Consider the following 12909-nt stretch of genomic DNA (forward strand, 5'->3'; position numbering starts at 1 on the left):
AATTAATAATGTGCAACCTGAAATTAAGATTTAAATATATACATGCATGGTTCGATCAGTGCGAGTTAATTTTCCTCTCCCAAAACCAAATCAATCCAAATGAAACAAACATACTCTTGGTGACAAAGTTTCTCTTTTCCCAAACCTCGCACATATCCCTGTTTTCTCCTCTCAATTAATTAGTACTCATTGGAAGGCTTTCTTTTTTTTCTTTCTTTATTTTTTGAATGCAGTAATTACTTAACTTTGTGTGTTGAAAAAGAACCAAGTGTTGGAAAGGATGTGGAAAGTTGGAAAGTTGGAGCTAACAATGTGAAGGCAGACATGGAGAATATCCTAGGGTTTGTATGACTCCAAACACTAGAATCCAAACTGCTAAACTAGTAAACAAACCTTCAAGGCAAAGTTAGGACATCAAAATCTAGAATCCAATGTAATTTTTCAACCATTGGCCTAAAGTCAGCTCACAAGCCGACGACTTCCCACACTTCCAAAAATTCACTCGAGTATCTAACTTAGTCTTCTTCTTCTTTTTTCATCCCTATTATTCTTAACTCTCTATTTTTTTTTTAACTATTCTTTAAAGCGTGCATGCATCGATTAAACTAGCTTAATGAAAGGCCCGAGGCGAGGATTTATTCTCTGAGACATAATTTTTTTTTTAATTTCTTCCGTTTTGGTTCAAAGGCATTCAATGCTAGTACTTCAAGAGAATGCATTAGTCTAATAGTTCACACGTGGTTGCCACTTACTACCTTGAAGGTTCATAAAAGCAAATTAAATAAATAAAATAATTACAAAGTTTCAAAAATGTCTTGACACGATATCACAATAGCATGAAGACAGCAAAAAAGAATGTCTATGTATGTTTGCCATGCACGCACTGTATCTTGAATATTTTTTTTCTAATTGATATATCATAATTAGAATTTTTTTTGTATCTTGAATTTGTTATCAATCTTCCTATGTTGCCTTAGTCTGGTGTGGTATGGTGATTGATGATGTAGTTAGAGATATTAACTGAGTACTTCTAGATGTTGCTATGATAAATATTAAAAAAAAAAAGTAGAAGATTATGAAAAATTTATTAAATTAATCTCAATTTAAACCTTTAAAAAAACTCCTTTTAGCTTTTTAGCATATTTGATATGTGAATATTGTTTTATTAAATTGTCTGAAAACTTTTCTTTGTATGGGGTGGTGGTGCTGTCGGCTTTCGGTTAAATGTTTTCGTAATGCACATCAAGTCCCACACGAGATCTTCAGTACAAGATTGAGTCCATACAATACAATTTTCGAACAGCAAATTAAAGGGGAACACCAAATTATGGGTTAATCACTCCAATTAGCAAAGTAATTAGGACGCAACTTTTGCTACCACATTGCCTTGTCACTCTAGCATAAAACCATTTTCCATCTGCACCCCTCACTTACAAATATTTAATACAAAGGGCAAATACTAAAAAATGGGTGAAATTCATGTGGCCTACTGAAATATTTACTACTCTGTTACTATATATATATATATATATATATATACGCCCATTATATTAAATGCATGCAGCTCTATAATTAAGCTTTCTCCTCCCATTTAATTTCATGCAGTTCCAAAATCTCTTCAACTTCAAGAACGCAAAAGAAGATCCACAAATGTCTGCAACGGAAGCCATCTCCAAAACCTTCAGCCACTCCTGCAATCCTCCACCCCCTCCGAAGAAGAAGCGGAATCTCCCCGGAACACCAGGCAAGCTAGCAATATACTCTCAAATCAATCTTAGTTCTAATTAGGGAAAACCAATCAATCTGTTTGGCTACGAACAGATCCTGAAGCGGAGGTGATCGCTCTGTCTCCGAGAACACTGTTAGCGAGCAACCGTTTCGTGTGCGAAATCTGCGGCAAGGGGTTCCAGCGCGACCAGAACCTGCAACTCCACCGGCGCGGCCATAACCTGCCGTGGAAGCTCCGGCAGCGCGGCAGCAAGGAGTCGCGGAAGCGCGTGTACGTGTGCCCGGAGCCGGCCTGCGTCCACCACAACCCCTCCCGCGCCCTCGGCGACCTCACTGGCATCAAGAAGCACTTCTGCCGGAAGCACGGCGAGAAGCGGTGGAAGTGCGACAAGTGCGCTAAGAAGTATGCGGTGCTGTCGGACTGGAAGGCCCACGTCAAGACGTGCGGCTCCAGGGAGTACCGCTGCGACTGCGGCACTCTCTTCTCCAGGTGTAGAGATCGATGATCGATCGATCGATCATCGCATGCAGTCAATAAACACTAGCTAAATCGTGGAGGTTAATAAGTTTTTCATTAATATAATGTTTTGTTTTTCGATTAACAGGAGAGACAGTTTCATCACTCACAGGGCATTTTGCGATGCCTTGGCTGAGGAAACCGCAAGAGTCTCGGCGGCAGTGTTCAACAATATTACCAGCAACATGGATCTGAAGCCAACAAGCTTCATCAACGTCAATAATGGTGATCAGGTAATAGTAGAACAGCAGCAGGTCAAGCAAAGGGAGTCTCGTGGAGTGAATACTAATTCAGCCTTTAATAATGGTGATCTCTACGGCTCATGCTCAAATTTGCAACAACCTGAAGGTCAGTTGAGTTGGGCCGGTAACAGTACTAATAACCATGGTGATATATTCTCATTATCAACCACGAGAACGGTAAAAGGGGAAAATGTTTTCGCCCATGGGAGCTTCCCCTCCCTCTTTAGCTCTCTCGAGCATAACCCAACACTGGGGTCGGATACATCGGCGACAGCATTGCTGCAAAAAGCGGCACAAGTTGGTGCTTCCACCATTCCATTCTTGGGTAGCTTATTCAAGGAGGAGCTTGGAGGAGAGACTAGAGATTTCTTAGGTGTTGGAATGCATCCGTCATTTAGCGGATGGCTTTGAGCACGATTTGCAACTGTGTCGAGATCGACGGTGGAGAATTGCTGTTTAATTTGTTGAAGATGGCCTAAGATCCATGCATGGATTATACTCATGCTCATAAAATAACTAGCTCTATTATTCACTCCCATCTTTAATTCAAACTCACGTACCACTACATTAAATAATGGTTAACTACTTACTTGGGTCTCTTTTTTTTTTAACAAAGCCAAACTTAATCTATATTTAATTAATTTGCTCTCCGCCTGTCAACCACAGCAAGCTTCTGATGCTGCGGATGGTTTGGAAGCATTTCAGTGAAGGCATTTTCCACCTTAATGGATTCGACGAGGGGGGAGGTTTCTGCTAAGAAAGCATTCTCTCTTGAGCAAATTAAGGCCTATGCATCCTCTAGAGGGATAGCCTTTATGTGGCGCAAATCTGCCTTTTAATTTGCTGCCCACGAGTATGGTAATGTTTTTGGTCAGTGGGACTCTTTAGGGAGGAGTTCCTCCCTATCACCTTTCCACATTCTCAAAAGTGATATGGCGAGTAATTCCATCGATGCATGGGAAGGGCACCGGCAGCTCCTCGATAATATGCACTAGCAATTTCACGATATCTATAGCAAAAAAAAATGAAGAAGAAAAAATAGAATAATTAAATTCAAGCAATCTACAGATGTAGATGTAAAATGATATCAAGTCAGAGTGAAGAATTGGGACAAATAAACATTTGATTGATTAACGCCGCCATTTATATTCTCAAGCTTAAGCAAGGTAGAAGAGGTGTAGATAGCCAAGAACCAATGAATGAGCACTTAAACGCAGTGGGAGTGAGTCATCAAACGTCTTAGATCTCTTTCATTTTCCCCTGTGCTGAGCAATGTTTTGAACGCCTCCTATATTCTTAGATAATACATTACTGATAAATTTTTATTAATAGACGGTGGACTTAAAAATATTAAATAGATAAGCTATTTATTTTATTTTTTTGTGAGAGGTTATTTTCGGGATTCGAATTTGTGACCTAATAATTTTATTATTATGCCAAATCCTCCTTTCACGTAAAAAAAATTTGATAAAAGAAAAAATAAATTCTTGAAAAAAATAATTTTTTTTTCTAATCCATGTGACCAGACCACCTGACTAGTCGTGGAAGTTGGAAGGGAATGGTCGTCTTGGTTGGCCCATCAGGTAAATTAATTCGAAGTTCTCGCGACGGTGCATTAGCGACCGACCTCCGCAAGACATTCCACGCGCATCCCCTAATCGATTACTCGAACCGTGAATCCCTCAATCTAATCTTTTCCTACAAATTAAGCGTACACGAATGTCCAACTGACGATTGATTCGTGGTGTTCTAGAAATTCACTTTGACGTCTTTCCAATGGATTATAAAATAACAAAACACCCTCATCGGTGTCTCGGCGGGCAGCAACAGTGGAGGGGACACGAGGAGGCAACGCCGGTGGCTTGCGGACTGGAAGAGGGGAAGGCGTCGGCCAACGGCTGGCAACGGCGACGGCGTGGGTGAGGCTGTGAGGGGAGCTGCGATTGCGACCGCTTGGAGGAAGAGGAGAAGGCATCGCCGGCGGCAGACACCGGCGGCAACATGTATCTGCGACCATGCAGGTGAAGCCAGGGGGAGCGATGGCGACGAGCATGGGTGCGGGAGGACGCCTCACTGTGCACATTTCTCTCTATCTCCGTGTCCCATTACTGATCGATCAAATTAAATCTCAAGAATACTTTGCACATCACAAAAATATTGTACATATTTTAAAAATATCATGATACCTTAAGATTTAAACTGATCCGTCCGATCAATAATAGAATACGAAGACATAGAAAAATGAGGGAACAGAGGATCTGAACTAGCAAACAGAGGATTGCGCAGTGATGATTTTAGATTTTTAATTGAATTAATTAATTTAGATAATTCCTAAGAGGGTTTAAACTTTAAACGGACTTTCACAAATCTTAAAATATATAAAAATTTATTTTAAATTTTAAAAATTATAAATAAATTTTATTTATTTATTTATTTATTTTATATTTTTTTCAACTTATTATTACCATTATATTATTATTATTGATTAATATTATTTTATTTTAAAACAATTTAACCAAATTCATCATCATATTAAATATTAAATTAAATTTTTAAAAAATTAATAGTCATGTGATTCTACTACCGAATTCTATTCCAAATCGATCCTAATAGTAAACTTTATTTTCTGAAAACACCAAAACAAAATTCTCACTAAAAATTTCCCATCAAAATTCCACGAACAATAAAAAAAATTAACATATTTTGTTGATTTTAATTTATTTAAAAGATGCAAAGACGTGTTAGATATTTCCGATAATTGAAATTAGAAAATAAAAACAACAATATTATGTCGAGCAAAATCTCCTGGAAGTCAAGCATTACCAACAAGATCCAGATCAATGTTATCCTCATCGATTAGCAACAATATTAGAGTAGTTTAACAAAAATAAAATAAAACATTAGAGTTCTTCTCCATGAAAAAACATGGATGATATATTTAAACATTAGTGAGATCTTGAGAAAGAAAAGAGATCTATGTATGTTCATTAGGTTACTGGTGGGATAAAGAGATAAATGATTGAGTCATGTTTTCCATTCTACTTGAGTCAGTTGAATACATGATCAAATTTCAGAATGGATTTAACTTTATTTAAGTTTTATGATAATGATGGCCACCAACTCACCTGCTTCTAACAAGAGCCATTGCCCAACCATTCAATTTCCCTTTCCATGTACATCTCCAGCTCACTCGTGTTTATTGAAAGCAATGATGAAGAGCTGGCCGCAGAAATTAAGGAAAGGTTCCTAACTTGCAAGCAAACAAAACATTAATAGAATCACTTCAAATTCTCAAACTTGATAAAGCAAACTTTATGAAGATACATATCAATTTAATTACGTTGCATAAACCAATCTTATTTTCATCAGTATACCTGAAAAAGCATGTAGATGTTTTATAATTAACTAGCAATATCATAAGCAAAATCTTCTAACTTCTTTCCAGTAGCTTTGAGATCTACATATAGTACTCACAATATTGACACAGTAAAACCCAAAATACAAATTCAGAAGTGAAACTTTGAATAAAACATTAAGTATTAGGACAAATAATAACCGGCAAAGAAATTAAAATATTTCAACATCCAACTCATTGGTGTCTCATATCTACATGCATAGAATAGACACAAACCAAAAATTTTGAATCCAAACAATTAAACCTAACACAAACAAACGTGCTAGACATACACTTAACTTCATGTGTTAAGTAATGCAAAAAAGAAAGAATAAGTTGCCTATTTCTCCAAACAATAATAAAACAGTAACCTCGTGATCTGAGACAGCAGTGAGTCAATTTTGGGGGTTTAAAAGACAATTTTTAGCAAACAGATCGAGACATTTGAACACAATAATTAAGAATAAGCATGATCATTTAGCTCGAGCAAACTTTTAACTATGGTAGATCATTTAACATTATATATTCTTTCTTCATTGTAGCAATCGATCAACCAGAATTGCAAAATCTTTCAAAATTCATGGAATAAAGAAACAGGGAAGGAAGCGGTACCAATGCGACGTGAAGCACACGGCGAGCCGCGCGCTCCCTGCCTCGAATTTTTGCCAACCCTGCACATGTCGGCAGGCGGCAGCGTGCATCCGCCGCCCGCGTCACGTCAGCGATGACCTCAGAAGCCGTTTCAACCACCATTTCCGGCAACCCGCCGCCCGGAAGCCCCGGATCTGGCCGGTCGGCCGCCTGCATCGGTTCGGTCTACCGACAGAGACCGGCCTTCCCCACTCCCCGTCCCCTCAATCACACCTCCGTATGCACTCATTGTTTCCAGCTCACTTTCTGCTGCTTGTCCTGCAGAGAAAAGATGGCCGGTTTGCCAAACTCGGCGCTGACACAAACCCTACTCCACACGTCCCCATCAAGCTCCTGACGGGAAACTATGCTTTCCTTGTGTCAAATCTTTAACCCTTTCATCTTTCGCTTCTAGGGTTGCTTCAGCTCCTGGATCTCCTTTCTTCACTGTGTTTGAATTGAAGCACTAATAACAAGACCTAAAAAAACACAATAATAGAAGACGGATCTGTGTTTGTAAAACTATGCAAAAAATCAAATGCGAGTGATAATAAAGAGGAACAAATTGTCAGTAAACCCTAGTAGATAACGGCAAGTAAAGATTGGGTTTTTAAGCAAGAGACGAAGAAATCAAAGGGCTATGAGGGCGAATCAAAGGGCAATATCTTGCGCAGGACCGCGCAGCCTGGCCATAAATCAGCGCATCGACGTTCAAACCTATCTCATCTCTTCCGCTTCCGCTTCTTCTCCTCGAGCGTTTTGGTACTGTGCCTGATGATGGCTTAATAACTGATGCACGGATAGGTGAGCACAGCGATGCGGTGTCATATGGAAGTGTTGCGCGGTCTTGAGCAAAACCATGTACCAGTAAGAAGAACTCACCCTACCACTCTCCCTGCAAGGCTGCAAACTAAGCACCAAAAGGTGATCGAGGAAAAAAAGAAAAGGCAAGATGGAAACGGAATACGGAGAAATTAAACAGTGATGTAAATGGAGGAGGAAAACATAAAGCTGAAATTTTGCAAAGAAGAGGGCCAGGATCCATTCGAGTGGGTGCTCCTTGTGAGGAGTGGGGCACTGCTGAGGCTTCTTGTGAGAAAATTTATAGACGCAAGACGCCAATTCCGGGTCAGGTATGGATCCAAAACAGTGTAAAACTAAAGAGAAGATCATTAGATGCATAGCCAATGCTTCTTAATTCTCTTGTGAAAAGGCCAACTAATAATTTTACAGGTTGAAAGTTTCTGATTTGTTGATATCAAGATATTCATGCATAAGATGGATGAAGAGTATAATATACAGATAAATAATTCTGCAGTAATACTCATGTAAATAGTTTGATTTACTTATGCTCTTTGATACAATAATTAAGCTAAACATTCTGTAACAACATTGTCTCAAATTTTTTAAAATGCACCACATTAATTGGGTATCAGCTGTACACTGTACTGACATCTCTGCAGATGAGATTTTTTGATATATTTTACAGTGATTATTAAGATCTATAATAACTTTTGGAGGGTGAATGGTGAAGGAGCAAGTTGATGACCTATCTATGCATATGCCTGGTGGGTTTGTATTGCGCCACAAGATGTATACATAGTTATAACAATATAATTCGACCTAACTAGATAGTGGTTCTGACTTGTTGGTTCATTGATAGATCATTCTCATCAATCAGGCAAATTTATATGTCGATCTAGAATATTAATATTTAGAATATATTAAATTCAGAACCGTATGCTATGACTATCACTTTTTTAAAAAAGTACTCGTTGAATAACAAAATGATTTCTCCATGACTTAAACGGTTGAATTATTGTATATAAATAGTCTATGAATAACTAGTATTCAGAAAGAAAAGATAGTCTTAATTTGATGAGCATTTTATACCGTAATTTAAGAATAGAAGCTATTGATTTATCACTTTATCGATTTTATATAAAAAAATAATATAAAAATGTTACCATTGTATATCAAGTATTAGTGTGATTTGTTCTCTTTAACGTTGCAAGGTCCGTCATTTTTTATGAGCATTTGTAAATCTCAAACACCAGTTCGTCGGAGTAGGAAGATATAAATAGCAAGCATCACGGCCGTTATTACCACTGATTCATAAACCATCATCTTCCTCGCACTCCACCCGAGGCTTGTTCTACGGCAAACGCTGCGTTCTCCTGCCATGCCACCTCCAATAAAAGCACCTACCTTCCTTCCCTCCTTTGTCTCTGCCCACGCCCCGCGCTGCCGCTGCTTACTTTAACACAGCAACAGAACAAACAGAGCAGAGCGGGAAAAAAAAAACAAAGCGGATATGAACAAAATTTATGACTCTCTCTATCTCTCTCACGGAGTCACGGGTACGTATTGGAAGAAAAAAAAAGTTTGAACGTAAGATCTTGTCATGTCATCCGACTAAAGCCCTTATTTAATTCTGATCTTTCCCTCCAACTTTCGCCACAGAGGGCGGAGAGAGACGGGCCAAAAAGGAGCTTCCATGAATAGGCACGGCACTTGAAGTACTGCAACAGAGCTCTTAATTTCCGAACGTTGACGCCTTGATGGTGGTGCAGTTTTAAGGGGTTACACATGATGAAATGCGAAAGGTGTTCTTAAGGCGCCCCCCTCCAGGACCACTGCAGAAAGCTTCCTAATTCCCCTTTTGATGATGATTGAGTAGCCATGGCAGGCAGGACCGAGAATATATATATAGCAACTACCACTTGTGTGATAAAGGTAGTTAATTTTCAAAGTAATTTCCTAATTCCCCTTTTAAAAGTGATTAACTATAAAATAGCATGATAAAGATTTTAATTTAAGGGGATGAAGAATTTGCTTAGCATCGAAGTGACTTATCGGAGACATCTTCGCATGCCATGCCCTTTTGATTGAGCTGTCAAAGCTGAAATGTGCCGTTCTCTCGTTCCCAAAGAATCCTTTTTTTTTGTCTGCGTTATCTGTCTTGCCTAACTTCACATGGTCTACAATGTCTGTGTCCCTCCAAACAAGGCTCTGAATTCATTTTTATATTTATGGAACTTTGCATACTTATTTGTATAAAGTTATCACAAAACTGAAAAAACATGCGAGGTCTCACATTTCGTCCTCACTTCATTTGTGTACCTTGTTTTTCAAAATTACAACCTTTTCCGCCTCGTAAAGAAGATGAGGAGACAGCGGAGGCAGAGTGACCGGCAAAAGTAGGGAATATATTTGAATTTTCAAAGGACGTATCGAATCGTAATTTACCCTAAACGATGAGATCGATGTAGGTTTTAATTTTTAAATTGCCTCGAGCCAAGCTAATTTTTCACCGGCCGCGGTTTCAGTTCTATCCATCATTTGGAGTTCTATCGGATCATTATAATTAGTGTAGTTGTTAATGCACGCAGAGAGATTCGGATAAGGAGATTAGAAGTCATTGCTAGTGCATATAAGGGATTTACAATATTTAATGATGATGCATATATATATATAGCCAATAGAAGTAGCTGTTATGCACATAATTAAGGAGATGCATATATATATATAGCCAATAGAAGTAGCTGTTATGCACATAATTAAGGAGATTAGCATGTCGTTTTCCTGGTTCGCTTTCAAAGTCACTTCAATGATTGACAACTTTAGATAAGGAAAAAAAAATATAGTTAAATTTATTGTATAGGCTATTATTCAAAACGAGCAAAATATAAAATAAAAAACTTTGAACACGATCCTGAGCCCTGAGGTGGAGGGATCGTGGTGGGGGTCCTCTGGGATTCACGGTCCTCAAAAGTGCCACGTTATGGAAATGGGACGACAACAGGAGTCCTCTTGATGGCTGGATAATTACAGAATAAGTAAACATGGATGACCATAAAATAGACTAAAACCCTCGTTTAATTTTCTTTAAAAACAAATAGAGATAATTAAGAGAGGACGGATTTTTCCCTCGAAATACAGAAAAATCTAAAGCACACGCTGAATTTTTCCCTCGGAATTAGGAACGTGGACACGTCACTTCACCGATTTGTCCGGCATGTATGACATACAGAAAAACACAATGAGTGAGAGAGATTGTACGTTGCCGTATTTAGTTATTCGAATTTTAAAAAATCTAAAAATCGTAATCGTAATTAGGAGAGGACGGAACGGACTGGGTTGGCTGGTGAAATGGTGGCATCAGAGAGAAGTAAACTGACCCAATCCGCCAAACCCAACCCACCCTACCACCAAACGACTCCATCAATTAGTCCAAATCACACCCCGCTTGGGACATGCCCCATCCACCAGATGAATCAGGCCCCGCCTTCCTTCCTCCACGTCTACCACGTTTCGGAGCTCCTACTTACGCCTTTAATAAACTTAACCATAACTATATATAATTACGCCTTCCATAATAGCGACGGCTAAAAAAGAAGAGGTAGTGGTGGGGCCCCACCACCCACCTTGGCCACCTACTGTGATACGTAGTGGGCAAGACCATTGAACAAGGTTTAATCACCACCTTCACTAGCCTAGCTAGCTAATTTAATGACTCATTTGTATTAGCACTATATGCATAGCACAGGCACAAATAATTTGTATGACGTCGTTAGGATTAGTCTCAAAGTTGATAATAGAGAGCTAGCTGTGCATTTGGTATCGGAATTAGATAATGGAAGGACTAATTAGTGCACTAATACTTTGTGTCGGAGATGTGTCTGTCTTTATGCTAGCTACATGGTTGCTTATGGAGTAATTAAGAATCTCAAATTGCTCAAGTGGCTTTTAGCGCCGTGTTTCATGGTGGCTTCAGTTTAATTATTTTAGAATAATCAATCGATTATTGGCAACATTAAAGTCTTAAATATATCTAGATGGTGCCCATGTTGTATCACGATCGTGCTTTATTAGTTGGAAAAAGGAGATTAAAAGGAAGCATTAAACAGCAAAGTGGAGAAAGATAACGGAGAGAGAGGCCATTTCAATCTCTTTGATTTGGGATTAAAATATATAACTTTAAATTTAATATCCCGAATTGTACGATTATCACTGAAAGGGGAATTAAAAATAGCCGTGTTCTCGTGGAATCATTTGTATTTTAAAAGAGCTTTCAACGAACATTTGAATTTTTAATACATTATAAATCGAATCAATTTGATTACTATTCAATGTCCCCATAATCGTGAAAATAGCAATAAGTGTCTAACATTGCATCGCACCAAACACTTGTAATAAAGAAGAAAAGGGAGACATAAATCCTATAAATTAAACGTCATTGATTGATTCACATGTTCGCCAATTATGACCCATATTTCGGTTTCCAAATTATTTGTGTTGTTAATAATAAATATTTCTCGTTGCAAAAAATAATAAAAGTCGCCTTCTTTTTATAACCCCACTCCATCATCACCACCTCATCTTCCTCTCATTTCGTCGAACACCTTACTTTCCTTTCTCTTGGTCGCCGCAGGCCGCAGCCATGATCGCTTCCCCTTCCTCGTCTTCCTCCTCGTCGTCAAAGACGAAGAAGGCGATGAAGAAGCCTGGCCTCGGGGATCAAGAAGAGACCAAGTGGCGCACCGCCGCGCAGCAGAGGATCTACAGCCGACGCCTCATCGACGCCCTCCGCGCCACCGCTCCTTCCGGGCCGCAGGCCGTCAAGGAGGCCGCAGATTCCGCCCTTGCCCTTACCGCCCGCGGTCAGTCCCGATGGAGCCGCGCTATCCTGCTCAGCCGCCGCCGGCCAAGCTGCAAGTTCCTCCTCAAAGCCCGCCGCGGGCGCATGCAGCCGAAGCCGCCTCCGCCCGTTCTGAAGCTAGGCGCGCCGGCCTCCCCCGAGGGGAAGAAGGTGAGCGAACGCTTGCGGTTGCTCGGCCGACTGGTGCCCGGGTGCCGGAAGCTATCGGCGCCGAGTCTGCTGGAGGAGGCGGCCGACTACATGGTGGCGCTGGAGATGCAGGTGAAGACGATGAGGGCGCTCGCGGACGCGCTCTCCGGTGCCTCGCTCAACGCGGCTGAGCATGCGGTGTCTGATGAATAATTAAGTGTATGTATGTGATCGACGGATTTTGGAAAGATTGCTGTGGGCATTTTGTGCATATTGTAAAATCTGAATACTTGTACATGCTCTCACTGAACTGCTGCTGAACTAGCATCCCTAAATCCTAATTCCTTTATCTTTGATTGAAATTTTGTGTTAAGATTTTAATTCGAGATCATCCTTCCAAGAAATTTATTCCGATCAATGTTGACATATGATTAGCTTTATCGCATGAACACCGTCTATTTGTAGAAAATCCCAAGCAAAACTTCTTTTTTAATCCTTCAGCGGCCCAAGCAGAGATCGTTCGTCATTGGTGGATCGTGTTCCAGAAACTCCATGACTGTGGATGGAAACTCGATCTCCCCGATCGAGCCTGTACGCCGCCGCTGCT

At 39.8% G+C, this 12909-nt stretch overlaps 2 protein-coding genes across 2 annotated transcripts; both read left to right on the top strand.

Moving 5' to 3' along the window:
• The first annotated feature begins 1572 nt into the window (after window positions 1-1572).
• Window positions 1573-2987, top strand: LOC122003502 (zinc finger protein MAGPIE-like). Its single transcript, XM_042558611.1, has 3 exons — window positions 1573-1744; window positions 1822-2218; window positions 2334-2987. The coding sequence occupies exons 1-3, from the start codon at window positions 1600-1602 to the stop codon at window positions 2896-2898; spliced, it is 1107 nt and encodes a 368-aa protein (XP_042414545.1). The 5' UTR covers window positions 1573-1599; the 3' UTR covers window positions 2899-2987.
• Window positions 2988-11857: 8870 nt separating this feature from the next.
• LOC122005077 (transcription factor bHLH148-like) lies at window positions 11858-12688 on the top strand. The gene has a single exon (XM_042559987.1). The coding sequence runs from the start codon at window positions 11955-11957 to the stop codon at window positions 12513-12515; it is 561 nt and encodes a 186-aa protein (XP_042415921.1). The 5' UTR covers window positions 11858-11954; the 3' UTR covers window positions 12516-12688.
• Window positions 12689-12909: the final 221 nt, after the last annotated feature.

Source organism: Zingiber officinale, chromosome 7B (genome assembly GCF_018446385.1).
Source record: "Zingiber officinale cultivar Zhangliang chromosome 7B, Zo_v1.1, whole genome shotgun sequence".
Taxonomy (NCBI): domain Eukaryota; kingdom Viridiplantae; phylum Streptophyta; class Magnoliopsida; order Zingiberales; family Zingiberaceae; genus Zingiber; species Zingiber officinale.

Coding starts and splice junctions, on each gene's coding strand:
- LOC122003502 (XM_042558611.1), top strand. CDS start 1,600: ATGCAGTTCCAAAATCTCTTCAACTTCAAGAACGCAAAAGAAGATCCA. Junction 1,745..1,821: donor GAATCTCCCCGGAACACCAG/GCAAGCTAGCAA, acceptor GGCTACGAACAG/ATCCTGAAGCGGAGGTGATC. Junction 2,219..2,333: donor TGCGGCACTCTCTTCTCCAG/GTGTAGAGATCG, acceptor TTCGATTAACAG/GAGAGACAGTTTCATCACTC.
- LOC122005077 (XM_042559987.1), top strand. CDS start 11,955: ATGATCGCTTCCCCTTCCTCGTCTTCCTCCTCGTCGTCAAAGACGAAG.